Source organism: Pezoporus flaviventris, unplaced genomic scaffold (assembly GCF_033815535.1).
Source record: "Pezoporus flaviventris isolate CSIRO_AGI_PZ_B2104156 unplaced genomic scaffold, CSIRO_AGI_Pfla_v1 ptg000063l, whole genome shotgun sequence".
Lineage (NCBI taxonomy): Eukaryota > Metazoa > Chordata > Aves > Psittaciformes > Psittacidae > Pezoporus > Pezoporus flaviventris.
The window spans coordinates 2,030,703-2,050,182 of record NW_026892611.1 but is presented as its reverse complement, the minus strand read 5'-3'; the positions used below and the strand labels follow the sequence as shown (position 1 = coordinate 2,050,182).

The following is a 19,480-nucleotide window of genomic DNA, read 5'->3' as shown; positions in this document are numbered from 1 at the left end:
ATGCCTCCAAAATATGGGAAGCAAAGTAAATCAGCTACAGGGGTGGGATCCTCTTCCAAGAAACCCAATGGTAAAGGCATTTGGCTGAGCAAAGAGCTTAGTAAATGCCCAGCCTCGCTAAGGAAGAATGAAGGGATGGGTTGGACAAGGACTCAATTCAATGACATTAAAATTCAATTAATCCTGCTCTTTAGAACAGCTTTAAACACCTAATACATTTACTTTCAAACACATTTCAAACGAGCAATTTAAAGTGATGCCAACCTCTGCTCATGCTTTAATGTTCAACAGCTGATGTTAGCCTAGGTTAGCAGGACGTGTGCCTACCAAAGGCTTAGGGAAAGCCACTGAAGAAAAGACAACCAGAAGAGACTGAAGCACGAACACAGCTTTTGGGGAAGAGTCTGGCTCATAAAGACAACAAAATCACCTTCATTTCACTTAATCCACCCAGTCCATTGACTTCAACAAGGCAATGAGCAAATCAGGAGTACGATGGGGAAATGCCTGTTTTCCAACCTGCAACTCAAACTGCAACCTGCGAGGCCAAGCTTGCTCATTATGGTGACCACAAGTGTAATTCGTTAGGTACAATTAACACATCAACTGGTTTTAAATGTAAAACGTGGTTTGAGGCATTTGTCTGCCCCACATACCCAGCATATTCCGAGTTTATGAACCCATCAAATAACAGTGGAATGGTTGTTTTCTGCGGTTGAAACTTGCTTTCATCTCCCTGTAACTTGAGTCAGAAACACGGAAGAAAACAAATCAAGTCGTGTGACCCCCAAATTCACCATTTCCCACCAAAGAGAATCACCCAGCCCAACAGCTGCCTAAAGAAACCTCCCCAGATACACCGGGCTCCTTGCTCAGAGGAGGAAGGATCTCATTACACCAAGCAGCTTTTTGCAACCCAGCAGGAAAACATCCTCTTTCTTATGGAATGGCAGAAAAAGAAGAGACCCTATCCACAAAAAAATAGCTGCTTTAATCAAGATCCCCTCCCTTGCTGGTTTTGGCTGCGGCCACCACCATGGATGCAGTGGTCATTCGCATCCGCATCCCAAACTGCTTCACGTATTGCATGGGAGTCAGGGCTCTGCCCCAGTGTGCTCATTTCCCTTTGGCATTCGAACCCCTAAAGGTCCAACCTGAGGCTCTCACCACCGCGTTTACCATCTCATGGATCTTTCCCAACCTCCTGCTTTGCACTTCCCACTGGAGGTGGGGATGCCCCAAGTCATGGTCAGAGAGATGGTACCGAGCCACCACAAGCACCATGCTCCACAGGCAAGGTGGGAATAGGACAGAGGTGTCCCGGTACAAACCCTCAGCACATCTCTGGCTAAAATAAGCCTTTCCCACCATAGACTTCAAAAGACCCGTGTGCCTTTTACATCCTCAGCAGATGCTGCTTTCTCCTGCCGGGATTTAATCGTTGTGCCAAGATGTGCCTGGCCTCGGGGAGGATGGGGGCAAAGAAACAGCACTGCACAATGAGACTGCAATTAATTGTTCCTCAGCTTCCAGCCATCACCCCAGAGGGCTCAGTTTAAGCATCCCCCAGAGACAGAGGAGGCAGCTCTGGGAGTGCTTCCCAGTGTGGTACCCAGCCATGGAACCAGGGGCTCCAAGGCACAGATTTGGTTAAAGCCCCATGCCCTTCAGTCATACAAACACAGGGAATCTCTGCCATTGCACAGAGGAGATTGCTGCCTGTGAGAGATGAAGACAGGAGAACCATTAAAGGCATTGTTGTTCATGTGCTGCAGTTAAATGTAAAGCAAGGAGCTGAGAGAGCCAGCACAAGCTTCCTCATCCTCCGGAGAAACACGCACACCCATCCCCTGCACTAGAGGGTTCTGCTCCGAGTGCAGGCGGCTGGTTTGGGCTCCCCATTCAATAACTAAGGCTCATTTCAACTCGATCCCTATGAGGAGTCTGGGGACAGTGCCTGACAAACAACCTCTTGTGCAACACGAGCATGCAATCCCCTGCAAACCCACAACCATTGCAAAACCTCATGGGGATGAGCAGGCGGAGCGGCGTCAGCGGGGAGCAGAGGCAGGGCTGCAGCCCTGGAAATGCTGCTGCTGTTTCCCAGAAGCCAGCCTCAAAGGCAAAGGGGACATTAAAGGGCTGAAGGCAGCGGCAGCAGCAGCCCCATCCGCTGCCTGTGCACTGCAGACCTCATGGAAACCCTCCATGGATCAACGAGGACGAAGAGGCTGCCGCAGTCAGTGCGGAGCCCAGAAGCATCTCACAGAGCAATATATCCGCCAGTATCAAACCTAATGGCAAGAGAGGCCTTTGGGAAGGTTATGTTATAAAGAGGCCCTAAGGAATGAGATATCCATTGAGATACTCAAAGACATGAGGAAGGAGGCAGCTCCCTCCCATCGGCTCTGGTGCGTGTCCCACGCGCTGCGCTCAAACCCTCGCACAAAGGGGCCCTTGCTGCCTCTGAAAGGCAAAGCCTGAAAGGTGAAAGGAGCCTTGAAGAGATCTGAGGAAGCCGAAGCAGCTCCTGCTCACAAAGCAGCGAGGTCAGAGCCACGAGTAATTGGAGCTAAAACCTTCTGCTTGGGCAGGGATGCAAGGGACAATTTGCTGTTGCGTTCGGATTAAACCTACCATTCAGTGGCCTTTCCTCCAAAATCTGGAGGAGGAGGAAGCCGAGATACACAAAAGAGACAAAGGGAATTAGGCAGCGAATCACATCAGGCCTTTGGCCAAGACCTGCACAACTTAAATGCTAAGAAATCCCCTCTCTTTATATGAGAATTAAACAAATATTAGTCTACAACCACCTCCCTTACCTAAAGGGAGGCCACCCCCACCAAACGCCCAACACGTGGAATACTAAAGCCATCACGAAGCTACAATATACTGAATTCCAAGTGCATCCCCCTGCATCCCTGCCCCGAGACCCCCCGCGCTCCATCACAGCACTGGGATCTGCAGGGAGGCCTCTCCCTACACAGCCATCACCCCCGTAGGCTGGCAAGAGAGAGGAGGCATCCTCAGACACGGGGATTTTACAGTGTGAAGCAAGATAGAAAGGAAAAGGGGAATAAAAGGTGGAGCCCCGAGCTGCCTGTGCTCCACGTCAGATGTGGAAGCAGCAGCAGCAGCCTAAGGGGGGGTTGGAAAAGACACATCCCTGCTATTATACAGACAGATAAAGCGCTGAATAGGGGCTGGCTTGCCAACTGCAACCCTTAACTTCTCCCAGTGTGGAGACTGCTGGCTCCAGGGAGGGTACAGGCAGGATTTCCCCCTCCTTTTGGGAGCAAGCAGCTGCCCAGCATCCTTGATCAGCAGCATCCAGCACAAGAGGTCCAGAGGAAGGAAACCAAGGTCTGACCTATCAGTTTCATCTCTGACCCTTCCAGATGCATCACCTCCTGCATCCTGAGCTATGGGAGCCATCGCTCCCTGGGCACACAGCATTCCAAGGCAGCAGTGCTTCCCAGAAGGCTGTGCCAGGGATACTTGGAAATCTGGCCATGGAGGGGTGCCCCCCAGGTGCAAGTGGATATATGAACATGGATCTTGCCCATGTCAGGCTCTCTCATTGCCATCCCTGCAGCAAGCAGAGCCTGCCGGGGTGTGCTGCGTGCACTGCATTAATGCATCCGCTAGCAACACTCATTCCTTATGCAAGTGATTCCCCAATCCCAGAGGAACATCCCTGCTGGAAGAGAAAACCCGCTCTGCTCCATGCCAGCGGCAGGGCGAGCATCACTGCCGCACAGGGAGCTCCGCACTGGGATTGAACCCACGCTGCTGAGCACGAATTCCCTCTTCCCTCCCTCTCTGCATCCCCCCAGGACACGTTTGCCTTCGGAGGAGCTGCAGCAGCCACCTTCCAGGGGGTTAATTCAAACCAGGCTGCTGGGATGCTGAGCAGAAAAGGGATGCATCCACCTGCGAATCCCATGGCGGGAGGAAAAAGAGCAGAAGGAGCCAGGATGGGAAGCAAGCAGAAAAAGCAGGCTGCAAGGGCAGGGTTAGGAAGCACGGCTCCAGCAGCCTAAGGGTTAAAAGTAGCTGTGGGGAGCGCTGGTGGTTTTGTCAGCAGCCCAAAGCAGAGGAAGTGAGTGCTAATCCCAAAGCTGCCCCGCTGTTCCCCGTTACCCAACTTCCACCCTGCATGGACCCACAGCAACCAGTGCTGCAAACCTCCATCTCTGAGGGGCTGAGAAACCCCATCCTCATCACCTCGGATGCATTGGCTGCTCCTAGCACTCAGGAGAAGGGACCAGGCGCTTGCTCGTGTGGACCAGGGCAGTCCCCACAGCTGGAGTGCACAGACCATACACAAGGCATGCACAGGGTGCAGCTAAGCTGCATCATCTCAATGACACCACATTGCCCACCCCCAGCTCTGCTCTCGATGTCCATAAGCACACCCAACCACACAGCCAAGCAGTTTTGGCACTGGCAGGACTGGTGCAAAGCCAGGGGCCAGCATCCTTCAGGGAGTAAGCATGAATCTGAGATAAAGCAACCCCCAAACCATCCCCTTCACCCTGATGAGTGGCTGGAGACGCTGCAGTCATCCCTAACTCACCTGCAACATGCTCACCTCCATGGGGATCTATTGTGCAACAGCATCTCTGTGGTTTAAGTGTTGTTTGGGGCAGGAGGGTTGGAACTGGATGATTTTTAAGGTCCCTTTCAAGCCAAACCGTTCTATGGGATAAATAACCCCGAGAGCACTCCTAACCCACAGTGAAGGTGCACATGGTGTAACACACCAAGTGTAACACAGACCAGGCTGACGGTGGCCATGAAATGCTTCTGAACACACAAAGTCAGCCCAAGGGGGCAAATCGCATCCTCATGGGTGTCTGCTTTCCCAGCCCATGCAAGTGCAACGCTGACCAGTTTGGTCTGAACTCGGATCAACCTCTCCCTCCCCACCCCAGCCTCTCTGAGCTGACTTCCCAGGGTGGTTTGGAACCATTGCATTGCTCTCTACGAGAACTCCAGAAGCAGTGCTTACCCTCCCCAGGATGTCCCAGTGCTCCCTCAGTGTCTTCTTGCTGCCTCCACAGCCCTGCTCCAAAGTGTCCCCAACAGCTCCTGCCTCCCTGGAAAGTGCAAAATGCCAAGCACTGGGGGAACTGGAGCAGGGGGGAAATAGGAACACGTGTGATAAATCACCAGGACAACTGGGATAAGTAGCCCTCTTCTGCATCAGCTGCTACTTAATGCACTTAATGTTAACTAAGCAGAAGGGCTGGGCTTAAGAATTGCTTTTTACCCCTCTGTTCTGGTGCAGCAGGAGAAGGCCACCAGAGCCTGAAGAGACCTCTCTCTGCATTAACCATCTTCCAATCTCTTTGTTTCTCTGTTCCCCCCTTGGCCAAACACCTTCTTATTATGGAGATATTCATCACTTCATTAAGGAAGCATCCCTGCGCCAGGCAGTCCCCATCGCACCAGGCAGCATTTCATCCCCGAGCCAGCAGGGTGGATGTTGGGACATGTCACGACTTGCTTCCCGCAACCATTGCCTGCAAAACCCAGGGATCAGCCTTGGAAAAGGGAAGGGGATGCCAGTACCCACGGCAGGGATACATGTGGGGGATAGAACAGGGGGGTAACAGGCTCATGGCAAAGAGGTGCCGCCCGCACCGCCTGGTGGGCACCAGAGCATGTTTGCCTGCAGCCCCATTGCTGCAAACAGGAGTTCTGGTGGTGTCTTTGCCCACTGGGGACCCTGACCCCTCTCTTCCCCTGCCCTTCCTCGCACAGGCAAGGCCATGTGAGCTCAGAACCCACTTTACAAGTCGGGCAGCTTTGCCGCACCTTGGACCTTGCCATTTGGCTTCCAGCCACCCTCAGCGCCCGGGGCAGGGGGGGGTTATTACAACACTGCCTTCTTTTTCCCTGTTCTCTCGGGGTTTGAACTCCTGGATCTGCTGCACGACTCCTGCCCCATGCAGGGGATGCCCGGATGCCTCTTCCTCCTCCTTTCCTCTCCCCCCAGCCCAGCTCTGCAGCCGCAAGCCCAGCCAGAAGGCTCCACGTCGAGCCATAACCAATGGCAAATTCTTGGAGTGCAATGTAATGCGCTGGGAAGCGCCTCGCCATTCCACTTGGGAAGACGATCCGTTTGGCAGCAGCGAGGAGGAAAACATGCTTTGTTTTACAAATCCTCCCCCCAGCAGCACAGACACTCCCAGAATGTAAGAACCCGAGAGCGCTCGGCTGCTTTAACCACTGAAACTCAAGAGTGCCGAAGGAGAAAGCGATGCGCTGTGTGGTGGCAAAGCCTGTGCTACCCTGCAACCGGTGGCACCCACTCAGAGCTGCAGCTCTGCGTCCCCCGTGATGGGGTGCAGGGAATGGGAGTGGGTTCCCATGTTTCTCCCAGGTGCTGGACACAACTAATTCCGTTTTCCCCCTCTCATAGGGTGAGGCCCTGCAGCAGAAAGCAGAGGAGATGCTGCCAGGTAAACCCAGAATGATGCTTTACAGCAAACTGGATTCGGCATTACTCAGGACAAGAACTACTTCCATGAAAGGCGACCGGCTCCATCCAGGTACCCAGGGAGACACTTCCTGCAATCCCAAACTCCAACCTCAATAAAACGGGAAGCGTCTCGGTGTATTTCTGCTTATCCTCCCATGCGTTTCATTGCCAAAAGCACCCTATGCGCACCGACAGCTTAAAGGAAAACCCACCCTATATAAAGAGGGCAGCAAATGGAGAGGGGAGCTCCTTTTTGCAGTGTGGGGCTGTTGACAGCAGAGCAGAAGGAAGCACAACCAGAACCTGTCATTGAATCAGACTGCTGTGCCAAAGGAGCACATGCCCTTTGAGCGGCCGCTGCCAGCGCCGGCACGCAGGGATAACACCACAAGTGTTATTGTGAGGGCAGGCAATGGGATCGGATTGCCCCCGCACCGGAGACTGCCTCTGACCTCTCCAAGCAGCAGCGTCGAAGCGAAGGAGTCCGCCTGCTGCTCCCATCCTTTATCTCTTTAAACCCAAACAAGTCCACTTTGTACCTTAGTGCTTGCGTAGCTGTTTGCAGCCTCTAAGGGTTCTTGGAAATGCTGATTAATCCTTGCAAGAGCCTGTAAAGCAAACGGCATCACTCCCATTTCAGGGGGGGAAGGATGGAGATACCCACCCTGGACACTGCTGGAAGGGCAGGACATGCCCTTCTCCAGCAGTAAACATCCATGCCCTTCTCAAACAGGAGGTGTCCATGCCCCTGCATGGTTTCTACCCTGCCCTTTGATTATTAAACACAGGTAAGAGAAGCCCCCCTGAACCTTGTTTTGCAGTGGGTGGATAGGGCAGGATGCTAATGCCAAGGAGAGCTGAAAAGCTGATCAGCCAACGCGGTCACCTTGCTTGAAAGGAAGGATGGAGCACCTCCAAACGCTGGGATGCTGTCACCTATCTACTCTCTAGCACACTGGAATGGCTTCAGAGCCAGGGGAAGTGAGGGGAAAGCCTCCAAGTGACCCAAATCTCTGGGATTTTCAGGCAATAAAAAAGTCTAAATGCAACTGAGACCCTGGCACCAGGTTTGCTCCAAACCCCGGGTTCTGCAGCAGCAGCATCACACGTTACGTTAGCAACTTCATGGACCAACCAACACGGCAGCCCCTCTGCGGTGGATACCATAGAATGGCTCACAGGAAAAGGTCTCTGCCCCACCAGGCTCACCCACTGATCCCTCTCTGCATGGGCAAGCTCATTCTTTCCCCCCACATCCTCACTTTTTAGGCTGGAGCTCAGCCTCCCACAGCCTCCCAGCCCCAGCTCCTTGGGAGCAAACCAAGCATCCCTTGCAGCCACCGATGCACCCCTAAACCAGCACCTCCCCAAAGCCAGCCTATGGGAAACCACAGCAAGCGGGATTTGTTCAGTGGGGCATCCCATATTTGCTACCTGAAGGCAGGGAATAAAACCACCTCATTAAAAACATGCTTCGAGTCTATTATTGTATCTAGGACAAAGTGTTCCTTATTTTGGCACTCTATTTTATCCAAGCAAGCCCTTCAGAAACACTCACAAAGACTCATTTGTCTGGAACAGGCTCCTCGCTTCCCCCAGCATTGTAAAATCCATTCCTAGAGGTTATTTTTGCCCCCACTCAGACGATGGGATGTCCCCATGGTCGGATTTGTCATTAGGGCACATCCCTTGTGCTCTGCGTGGCCAGCCCACAGGAGGAAGAGGATGGTCCAGAGCATCGCTGCTGATGAACAGCATCTGAAGCAGGAAAGAACTTGGAAGCAGCTCACGGTGCTTCACAGGATTCATTGTTGGGGGGGAGTTTGATATAAACACCTTCTAAAACGAGCCCCTGCCAGCTCTAATGGGCAGCTATACAGTGAGAGGGCTTTGGCATGGCTGAGAGGTGCAAGGTCTGGGCACAGATCCACTGCCCGACTCCCAGCTGCTTCTGTCCCATGGGGGTTTCAGGGCCATGTGGCTGCACAGATCCCAATGGAGAGGTCATTGTCCCAAAGAGTTACACCCCCAATTCCCATTAAAGGGGCACATCCATCTGGGAGCAAGCACGTTATCAAGGTTGAGAGGGGTTTCTATCAAGGGACACAAGCACATACAAAACTATTGGGATTTCTCATCTTGGCTGCTCCAAAGACAGCCCTAAAGCCCATAAACTGACTGGTCAGAGGGACCCTGATTGATGGCAGTCAGGGACATGCCCCAAGCCACACATCTACTTGCTAAGAAGTTAAAACAGGACTAGGAAGTGAGGTGGAACAAAGGCAAAGAGCAAAACCCAAACACAAAACCCAAGAGGAAAACCATCAGACTTTGGACCAGCCACATCCTCCCATGCACAGACAGGTCTAGGGGGCAAAACCACAGCTCCTGGTGCCCAGCAAAGATCTGAGCAGCTTGTCCTCAGGTGGTAGAACTGGTTACACCACGAGCCGCTGCCCTGGGAGGAAAACCCAGCTTGAGGATGGGTTTGGTTTCAGCTTGCATGGAAAAGCTGCTGCTTTCCAAAGCGCTGCGTACCCCAGCGCCTCGCCAGTACCCAGCGCACCGGCGTTCTCATCACCGTCCATCAGCAGAAGCGATTAAACAGTGATTTGCTGGGCACGGAGCAGCGCTCCTCTCTGTTTGCTCACAGCAGCTTCCCGTAGCGCTGCTCCCCCGCTAATGCCCGGCTCAAACAGACGGGCAAGGGGAAAAGGTCTTGGGCTCCGCACAATGAATTCCCTGCTCCCACACGGCGCCTCACGCACTCGGGTCTCCAAGCTGCAGCCAACACCAGCAAAACTCCACCAAGCAACGATAAAAGCCGAGCTGGCAACTCCTGGTGTTTCCAAGCCAGGGAGCAGGGATGCTCCTCAAGAAGCTGCTGCCTCCAACGGCCTCAGCACAACGCCAAACTTTCCCAAAGTTGAATGGGAACCTCCATGAGCGGGGTTCAAACCCTAGGGCGATCAGCACAGGCAACGAAGGGAAGGAGGAACCCGCACCCAGCAGGGTTCCTCGCTGCAGACAATGCAAAGCACCTCCCCGGGGGTTATTTCCCCGTCTCCAGCATCCATGACCACCCTGCAGCTCCGAATGACACCACTGAAGTTCCACCCTCCAAAAGCGGAGCGTGCCCCCTCTTTGCTATGGGGCTTTAGAAACCAGGATGCGCTCTTAGACTGCATCGTGCTCCTAAGCCGCCTTCCCCCCCCCCCCCCCCCCCAGGGAGCATCCTGCCCATCCTCACCTGCCTCAGGTGCCTCAGCAGCTCGGTGGCCTCCTCCTGCTTCCCCTGCTTCACCAGCACCAGCATGTCCTGGATCATGCAGATCCGCCGGTGGTAAGGGGGGAGGCTGCTCCCGCCGCCCTTCCCGAACTTCTCGCCGGACTTCACCACGAGGGAAGCGAGGAAATCCCCCCTTTCCCTGGGCGGCGCTTTCCTGCGGGGATGGGCCGGGGGGCTCTCGGCAGCGCTGCCCGCTTGGCAGCCCTTAGTCTGCTTGGTGCCCATCGTGTGTGGCCCTGGGGCTGCATGCAAGGGGGGGCTTGGGGGTGGAAGGCACGGAAGCGGGGGAGGGGGGGGACGGAGACGGGACACAAAGGGTTTGGGAGTGCAGAATGGGGGGGATGGAAAGGATGCACAAGGGGATGCAGGGGGTGCACAGGGAGATGCACAAAGGGTTTGGGGGGACACAAAGGGATGCACAGGAAGACGGAGGGGATGCACAAGAGGTTTGGGGGTGCACAGAGGGATACACGAAGGGTTCAGGGGGTGCACAGGGAGATGCACAAGGGGTTTGAGGGGACACAAAGGGATACACAGGAGGACGGAGGGGATGCACAAGAGGCTTGGGGGTGCGCAAGAGGTTTGGGGGTGCACAGGGCGATACACGAAGGGTTCAAGGGGTGCACAGGGGGATGCACAAGGAGTTCGGGGGATGCACAGAGGGATGCAGAAGGGGTTCCGGGGGTGCGGGACGGGGCTGGGCACCCCGGTATCCTAGCAGGGGGGCCGGTGCCCAGCGGCGGGGCTGCTCCGCTCCCGCGGGCGGAGGAGAGAACGGCTGCTCCGGGCGGAGAGGAGCCGCGCCTGGGCCCCGCCGCCCCGCTCCATCGCTGCGGGGTTGAAAGCGAGCAGCCGGGATCCGCGGGGCTCCTTCTCTTTCTGCCGGTCCCGGGCGGCGGCGGAGCGGTCGCGGTGCTCAGCGCTGCAAAGCGGCGGCGGCTCCGCGCAGCCCCCCCCCAGCTTCGCCTCCTCCCCTCGGTGCCTGGGGCTGGGGCCGGGGGGGGGGAGATGTTCCCTGAGGATGATGCGGGAGAACGGCCGCGACTTGGGGGCAACTGTTGCGCGGCGGGGGCTGCCCGGGAGGCGGCGCGGTGCGCCCCGGGGAGAGCCGGGGGAGGGCCGGGGGCGGGCACCGTGCTCCGAGGCTGGGCTTGCGGAGGAAGCCGGAGCCGGACGGGGCTCTTCCTTCCTCCGCCGCCGCCGGAGGGGATGGGGCTGCAGCGGGTTTGGGGTGGGGAGAAGCGGGGCTCGGCTGCTGCAGCGCGCGGAGGTGGAGCGGGGGATCCCCGACGGGGCTTCCCGGTGCTTCTCACCCCAAAGGACCTGCGGGCGCCGACGGCGGGGGCTCTCCCCGGGGGGATGCCCCAGAGCGGAGCTCCCCCAGCTCCGGTTCTACCTGTGGTAAAACCTCCTGGGCCCCCTTCACCCGCATCTCTGCCAGCAGCAGCCCCGGTTCACATCTGGGAGTCGCCGCTGGTGTCCTGCCATCCCCAGCCAAACCCGCACACCCCCGCATGCAGCGCTTGCAGCCTCCCCCTCCGCGCTGCTCCTTCCAGCAGCTCCGCATCCCATATTCCATCGCTCCTTATCTTCCAGGCACTCCGCTGCTGGCAGGGTTTAGGGCACGGATTAAAGCTCTTGGATAAAGATCGCCATGAGCAGCTCTTCCTGACAGGGACAGCTCACCTGCTGCAGGAGACACTGCTCAAGGAACGCCTGGGAGGGAGAAGCTTGGACTGACGAGGCCCCAGCCGGAGCCTCAGACCCTCTCCCACTGCAAGCGGCTGTTTTCCAGCACAGACATGCAGCAAAGTCTCCACCCTTACGCTTCTGCTTAGATAGGGCAGGAGAAGCCCCACTGCAGCCCCTGTGCAGTGCCTGGGCTGGGAGAGCATCCCCTCCTGCAGCAGGAACGTGCTATTGAGGGCGTTTTGCAACTGTGTTTGAATGAATCCCAAAGCAATAGGCGAGCACTTTTTGCTTCCTCTGCATCCTGTGCAACTGCAGATCCCCAAACGTACAAAAGCCATGGTATGCTCATGAATAAAAGGCAGCCCTCCCCAACAGCCAAATACCTGGAGACCCCATGTCACTGTTTCTATAACTCCAAAGACCGATTGATTTAATGCATTTCTATACATGGACCACAAGAGCAAGGCCACAAGGCCAGTTTGCAGCATCCTTGCTCATCATAAAGCTCCTCATGAGCACATGCAAGGGCCCCATGCCCACTCAGAGCAGCACGAAGGTCACCTCCAGGCTCAGCACTGGTGGCTCCATGGTACAAGACATTCAGGTCCCTCAGTGATGCTCCATCCCGGCTCATTATTCACTCTCACACCCTCAAAAGGGTCTCATCCAGCTGCAGACCCAACCTAACAGCAGCGCTCAGCTTCCATGCACACACACGAGCTTCCATAGGCACTCAAGACACCCGCCTACAAACCCACCGGTGCCAAAAGGCCTGACCCCAGCACTCGTGATGGGTTCTGCTAAAGTCATCAGTGCCTCCGCAGCCGATATGCGTTTCTCCTTCGTGCAGATGTGTGCAAACTGCAAACCAGTTGAGGGCTGCCCAAGGGAGTTTGCCTTTGTTACTCTGCCCATGCTCTTTCTGCTACCTAACATCGAGGGTGTGTTAGAAAAGCCTGATGCTTCAGAAGAGAATAACTCCAGACTGAGCCCATGACAGAGCATTCCTCCTCTTCCTCAAGCTGAGATTTCAGAACGTTCTCACTCCTACATCAAAAAGAAACCGCATCTTCCCAATGCATTTCGCAGAAGCCAGGGAGCATCCGTACCGCAGAACCTGATGGAATAAGCTGGAGTGCAGGATTCCAGCAGCAGATACCTCAACACAAAGACGTTTGTGCTCAGCTCCCCAGCACCCAGGTGTGGGCATCCGCCGCCAAACCGCTTTGCGTGTGTGTGCACGTCTACCTTTGGTTTCAGATTAGTCACGGATGGAACGGGCTTCCTGCTTCCAGGAATCACTGCCAGATCACAATCCAGTTACACTTCTCCCTCGCCAGCCCGCTCGTGTCGTCCTTTGTGATGTGCTTCCTGAAATCCTGCAGCAAACCCCTCCATCCATGGACTCACAGGCTTAGATGGGGCTTCACAGCTTGCCAGAGGTAGAAAACCCCTTTCTGATCCCGGGTTTTGCCCAGGATTCCCATCCTAAATGGGAAAACCCACTCTGGACAAGTATGGCCCAACGTGGACCATGAGTTCTGCCTCACCCGGCAGGTCCTGGGGGTCATTTCTTGGTCTAAACCTCACACTTACTGTTTCTCTAGGGAACAGGAAAGAAACACCCCCAAATCCAAGGACAGTTGTTTCATCACTCCCAAAACCCTTCCCACAACCAGGAGGGGACAAAGCCACGGCAACTGCAAGCACCTGGAGCACCCCCAATCCCATCTATGTCCGTCCCTTCCCCAAGCATTCAAGGGGTTCAAAGCAGAGATTGAGCCGAGACCAAGCTCTCATCATGCTCTCTGGTTTAGGAGGGCAGCGCAGGACTTGCTTTTTCTTGCTGGGGATGGAATGATTGGGATTCATTTTAAATGTCAGCATCAGATTCAGCTTGCTGCTACCCATTGCGTGGAAAGGACTAAGCTGACTATGAGAAATATTCCTTTCAAGATGGCATTTAAAGGAATCACAGAGTTAATGGGATTTTCATCTCTTACTTAACAAACAACAACCAAAAAAGCCCTCAAAACCCAGCCTCAGTGTAAGACAGCATCGAACCCAGCGAGAGGAGAGGCGTCAGCCTCAACAGGCCTTCTCTGGGGATGAAGGGCAAATTGAGAAATGGGATTTTAAGAGAACAAAAGGCCATCCATATCCCAAGCTTGATTCAATTCTGCTTTGACAAGGCGCAGCGGTGAGACAGGGCTGAAGGGCCTCCTGAAATGCTATGGGATGTAATTGCGGCTGAACTAAACTCCAGGATAAATGGGGCAATGTAATGATGAGAAATATTACATGCACCGAGAGAGGTTTTTAAGGAGAAATGAAAGACTCTCCTATAGAAGCACTTATGTTTCCTCCAGGCAATGGATGAAGTTTTCCTGTGTTCACCTTTGAATTCACTCAACACATTTAGTCCAAGGTAGAAAAGGCAAGTGAAAAAGGATTAAAAACTATCCCTGTCTTCATCCTGAATAGGAAATATCAGTGCAATACAGAGGGAAGCATCTTCCTCCTGTTCTTCCTCACAGCCTCGCCTCAGCAATAGGTAGAGAAGGGCCAGAGATGAGGAAAAGGGGGATGCAGTCACTGAGCCTGGGTACCAGGGGGAACAAGGTTACCGCAGGCAGGAGCACAGAGCTGCCAAACCCCCAGATCCCAACGTGGAAAGCTGTCTTCTTCATTGTTAATTTGCTACCCCTCATCACTTCTATTACACCAGAATAACTGTGCTCACACAAATGGTTTTGTGAGGAAAGAATCAGCATTCAAATCAAAGCCCAGACCCCTCCCAAGCAATTCTACTGCAACAGAAGGAAGTGGGGATGCTTCATGCAGCACCCTTGGCCAACCCATTTCACCTCCAGATCCCCCATTCCCCTTGCAAGCTGGGCTCACTGAGAGGCCTCTCCTCCACCACCCTGGGGAGCACAAGAGGAGGTCCCTCTGGTACTCCTTCCTGTATCTTTAACACAAACCCAACCCAGCAAAAGGCTGTGTTCATCTCCTGAGAGCACATGGGGGTTGCTATGGGGTTTGATAGGGATTTGGGGGGGGGTTGGGTGTTTGTTTGCATTTTTGAGCTATTTTTTGCCACTGAAAACTGTTCAATCATGGAGCCCAATCAGAAGAGCAGAAAAACATCTGTTAGATGCCAGAAGCATGCCCTCAAACAGAAGGGGTGGCTGAGAGGGCGCTGGGTGAATGCACCCCTCTGCACCCGCACTGACCCCTCACGAGCAGAGGGGAGCAGGGACAGCCCACATCCCCCATGCTCACTGGATCCATGCACGTGCTCCGTGCTCCAGAGGCTCTTCCATAACCCCACATTGTGCAGATTCACCTCTCTCCTCCCAGATTTCCCATGCAAAACAGGCCCAAACCCTTCGCCCTGAGCACACACAAAAATACTTAAGCTGCCGGAAGCAATCCATCTTCCCTTCACGTGATGCCTCCAGCTTCTTTCCCACTCCACAAGCTGGATGCTGTGTTTATAAAGCCAAAAAGGCTGTTTACACACCGGCTAGGACTTGTTTAGCAAGAGGTTAAAGCTGCCAAATATTTGCTGGAGTCATCCTGAAACCCACCCTTTGCTGTCCCTGCAGCAGGAACGAACCCGCCTGGGGAGTTCTGTGCACTTTGGGCTGGAGGGAGAGTTCTTGCCTTGAGATGCTTTAGCAGTGTCAAAGATCAGCGGGTGTTTTAATGGAGAGCTCTCTTTTTGTGCTGCAGCAAGGGAGGCAGCTAATTCCAATGTGGGTTTGGGAGTCAAAGCTCTGGGAGTGAATCCTGAAGACGGCATCATGCTGCAGAGCTGCATCCTCTCCCATGCTCTAGTACCCATCCATAATGGGGTGCAGGCACCCAGCAGTGCTATAGGGGTTCACCCAGTGATGGGGGGGATGAAGGACTGGTTGCTGCCTTTGGGAGAGGTGAATCACTGGGAAGGGGACATCCAACCAGGACCAGCTCCGTGCCTGGGAAGCGCAGGGCCAGGATCGCATCCATCCCTCCCGGAGAAGCCGGAGCGGGAAGCGAGCGCAGCGCCTGGCTGGAGCCAAGAGCCACGAGTCAGCTTGACTCACGCTCCTGAGGGTTTCCAAGTGTTTCCCAGCATCCAGCAGTGACGTGAAGATGGATGCTTTGGAGGGGCTGACCCCATCCATTGCTGCCACAGCCCAGAGCAGGGTGCGTTTGGCCTTGGGAATAGGGGCCATCACTTATGAGTTTACTGAGTCCATTCTGCACATGCTCATGTCACTGGATTAAACACTCTGGTTTCCAACACTCTGCTCTCCAGTTTCTGTTTGACCATCATCTGCTGCTCCAGGACCCAGAGCTCAGTGCCTGAGACCATAAAAGCATCATGGAACCCCAGCCTGGTTTGGATTGGAAGGGACCTTAAAGCTCACCCAGCTCCAACCCCTGCCACGGGCAGGGACACCTTCCACTAGAGCAGCTTGCTCCAAGCCCCTGTGTCCAACCTGGCCTTGAACACTGCCAGGGATGGGGCAGCACAGCTTCTCTGGGCACCCTCACAGGGAACTTCATGCCATTATCTAACCTCCACCTCCCTTCTGTCAGTTTAAAGCCAGTTAAAGACCAAGTTGCTGCTATTTGGCAGCTTTGACCCCATCAAATCTCAGCACCAGACACAGGAAGAGCGGTGCCAGCCTCGTTACCCCCACAACTGTACTCAGTAAGCTCCAGCCGAGCTGGCAGCACCTTTAGAGGAGGAACAAAACCACCTCCATCCACTGGAGCTACTGGGGCTGAGCAGGAGCTGAACCTGGGGGTTGTTTATCAGGAACAAACGGCTGCAAATCCTATTTGTGCAAAGCTGCTTAAATAAACCCTGTGTTCGGAGCCTTCCGTTCGCCCAGTGCAGGGGCTGGGGTGTTTTGCTGCTAAGGGTGAAGGGAAAGGGGAGTTTCCAGCCTGGGTTTGCCATTCAGCCTCAGCACCCGAGCCTGGCATTGAAATATGCAGCTCTCCAGGCTTAAAACAGTAAAGAAATGGGAATTTGTAAGCTCTGGTACCTGCTGCTTAATGGAGCCTGAAAGGAAAAGGAATGCAGATGGAGAGGGGAGGGCAACAAATAAATCCTCATCATTTCATCTCCCTTATGGGCTGTGTATGCTCATTGAGTGATGTGGCCTCAATGAGCTAGGCTGGCATCACAGGCTTTATCTAGGATGAAGAAACTCATTTCTGGCCATATCAAAAGAGCAAGAAATTCAAGCTTGTAACTTCTATAGGGTTATAACTTAGTTATGAGAAACAAACTGCACCATGTGCAGCACGATGTAGTCTTAATTTAATTGCAGAATTCAGCTTTAACCTTCCCATTTTAGCTTTGTTAGAGCTGAAGAGCACTGTATTGTATTTAGAGGGCAGAGTGGCGTGCTTTCCCCAAGACCCCCAGCATGGACTGCACCAAGAGCTGGACATTCCCGAAGCGATGCTGTGATCCAGCTCAGGCACCTTCTCTATTCATAGAGGTGAAAAGACCCTTCTTTTGGGGAAGGAATGAGCCTTTTGTGTTTGCACTTCCAATCTCTCCAGCATGGGGTACAGCTGACCTAAATCCAAGGCTTCCTGGCCACAGAGAGGCTGAAACCACAGGTTTCTTTCCAACCTGGAGTAAAAAATGCATAGTTTCAAAGCAAGAATTAGAAATCACGGTTTTCAGTCACTGGCATAAGGAAAACCTCCTTATTCTGGAAACACTCATGTTCTTATCAGGTTACTGTGACAAAGTGATTAGAAAGAAGGCAGCTGATATCAGTGTTACACTGTGGTTCTCTTCAAGACTGCATTTCCTTCTGTCTTTGTCCTCTCTTTTGGGGAGGGTCCAGGGATGAACCTGGGACGATGCCACTTCCTAAGCTGCCCTAACAAGGTCTGCAGAGGGGTAAACCTCACTGGGAAGCCTTGTCCGTGGGTTAAAATAGACAATAAACCCCACCTTGCATCATGCACCACACCGGCAGCGAGATTCCATCCCGTTTCATTGGCATAATCAAGCCCTTTGGGGTCACTGCAGCCAGGAAGGGTGATGTGAGTCAGGCCGAGCTGAGCCAGCATCATCTGCTCTCGTGATAGGGAACACACCGTGTTTAAGAGAGAACTGTGGAGCAATCCCGAGTGCTTGTGTGGTCAGGGCCCCCCATCCCCTCCCGTCACAGCGGGGGGCTTTCTGAAGCCAAACCTGGCTTTAGACCATAGAAAATGGATTTATTCAGGCAGTAAAATCCCAACGTTCCCTAAGTCTTGTCCCTGAGCACATCCAGAGGGAATCAGCCCTAATTCCCAGCCAAGATGCCCAAGACCCCCCCCCCATTAATACACAGTGGATCTGGCACAGATTTAACCTCATTGGTGAGCACTCCCCTTCATCCTTTGGTCACCCCAAAGGGTCAGAACCCAGGATTTTCCTATCCCAGCCTGGCCAAGAAGCCCAGATCCAGGTGCTCAGGCCCTCAGCTCCAGCTCTCGGGTTTGTCTATGTTCCAAAGCCCCATTCCCATTAACCGGCACTAAACAAGGGGCTGGTGAAGTCTTTTGTATAAGACATTTGTTTCCTGGGAAGAGGGGGAAGGGAAACAGCTTAAAGCATTCCTTGGGATGCCGGAATAATCCAGCCCAGATGGGAAATGTGCTCATAAAGGGAAGATGTTAAATACAAAACAACTGGGGGGGGGGGATGAAGAAGGGCAGGAATGGAAGGGAACAAGCGAGGGCAGCGCCTCTTGCAGCCTTCATGCTGCAGGTGATACCCGGGAAAGCCAAACTCCACCTCTCCCGTCTTTGCTTTCATTCTTTGTTCCAACAGCACAAACAGGATCACCTCCCTCATCACGACAAGAAAACAACGGCAGAAACCACCTGATGAAGGTAAAGAGGGGGAAAGAAACTGCAGCTTTCTGAAGGAAGAAGGAAAAACGGGGCTAGAGGAAGAGGATGCAGGTGAGGAGCCCCTTCCCCTTCACAGATGGGAGCAACAACAGTTTAAGGCACTTTAGAAAGGAAAGAGGAGGCATAAACCAAAATACAGACCTAAAACCTGTGGCGGGGGGGGGAATATAGAAGCAGTGCTGAGAAGCATGGATCTACTTTCCCTTTGCCATAGGGCTCCTGCTGTGGCATTGCTCAGCATCGCAGTGGTACCCCGTGCAACACGAACGTACTTCAAGGCTGGGACATCAGTTTTGAATGCAGTGATTGAACTTAACCTCAGAGCAGTAACCAGGAACAGCCACCAGCAAAAGAATTGCCTTAAATTAACCAAATGAACAAAATCAACCTTAAAAGCATCACAGAAATCAACCACTGACGGGTCAGACCTTCATCCCGCCCCAGCAGACTCAACACAGAGGCTCCATCCCCTCCCCAGTGCAGACCTAACACATTGCTATAGGGCTCCCTATCATGAGCACAATGATAACAAACACCCCTTTTCAACAACCCAGAGCCTCTGTTACAGCCAGCTGCCATCAGAGGGATGAGAGCAGCCGGGATGGAGACGCTCTTGCCCTGGGACAACCAGTTCAGACGCTCGGTTTCATTTCTGTTTCCAGCATAATGAGCACACGTTAACCCAAAGGCACAACAAGACTCAGGGAAGAACAGACAAAGCTGCTCCAAGTGCCAGATGGAAGCAGCCCTGACCAAATTCAGAGGCCTCTTCCCTGCTTTAGCCTTCTCAGCTTTAATCTAGATAAAAGCCTTTGCTTCTTGAGCAAAGAGCTTATTTTGCACTGTAAGAAGATGAGAGTTAAATCTTTGTGAGCCAGGGGAGTATGGCTATTTAGAGGGGATGAGACATCCCTAGACCCACACCTTGCACTAGATGTGCCCAATCTCACCCTTCTTTCTAAGTGGGGGCAAATCACTACATGACGTGGGGTAGCCTACACCCATTGGGAAAGAAGAGCCCATTACCCCAGTGCACAGCTGCCATTGGAAGGTCAGCCCATGGACGGGCAATGGACACACCGGGT

At 53.8% G+C, this 19,480-nt stretch overlaps 1 protein-coding gene across 2 annotated transcripts in view; it reads right to left on the bottom strand.

The window, feature by feature from the left end:
* LRRC75A (leucine rich repeat containing 75A) overlaps positions 1 to 19,480 on the bottom strand; it is a 71,304-nt gene that overhangs the window by 49,164 nt on the left and 2,660 nt on the right. Inside the window, exon 1 of one of the 2 annotated variants that reach the window (XM_061470043.1) lies at positions 9,741 to 10,013. The exons of the other annotated variant lie outside the window; for it this stretch is intronic. Coding sequence (XP_061326027.1) covers positions 9,741 to 10,004 — 264 coding nt within the window. The 5' untranslated portion in view covers positions 10,005 to 10,013. Of the gene's footprint in view, positions 1 to 9,740; positions 10,014 to 19,480 lie in introns of those variants that run through there. 2 annotated transcript variants of the gene reach the window in all.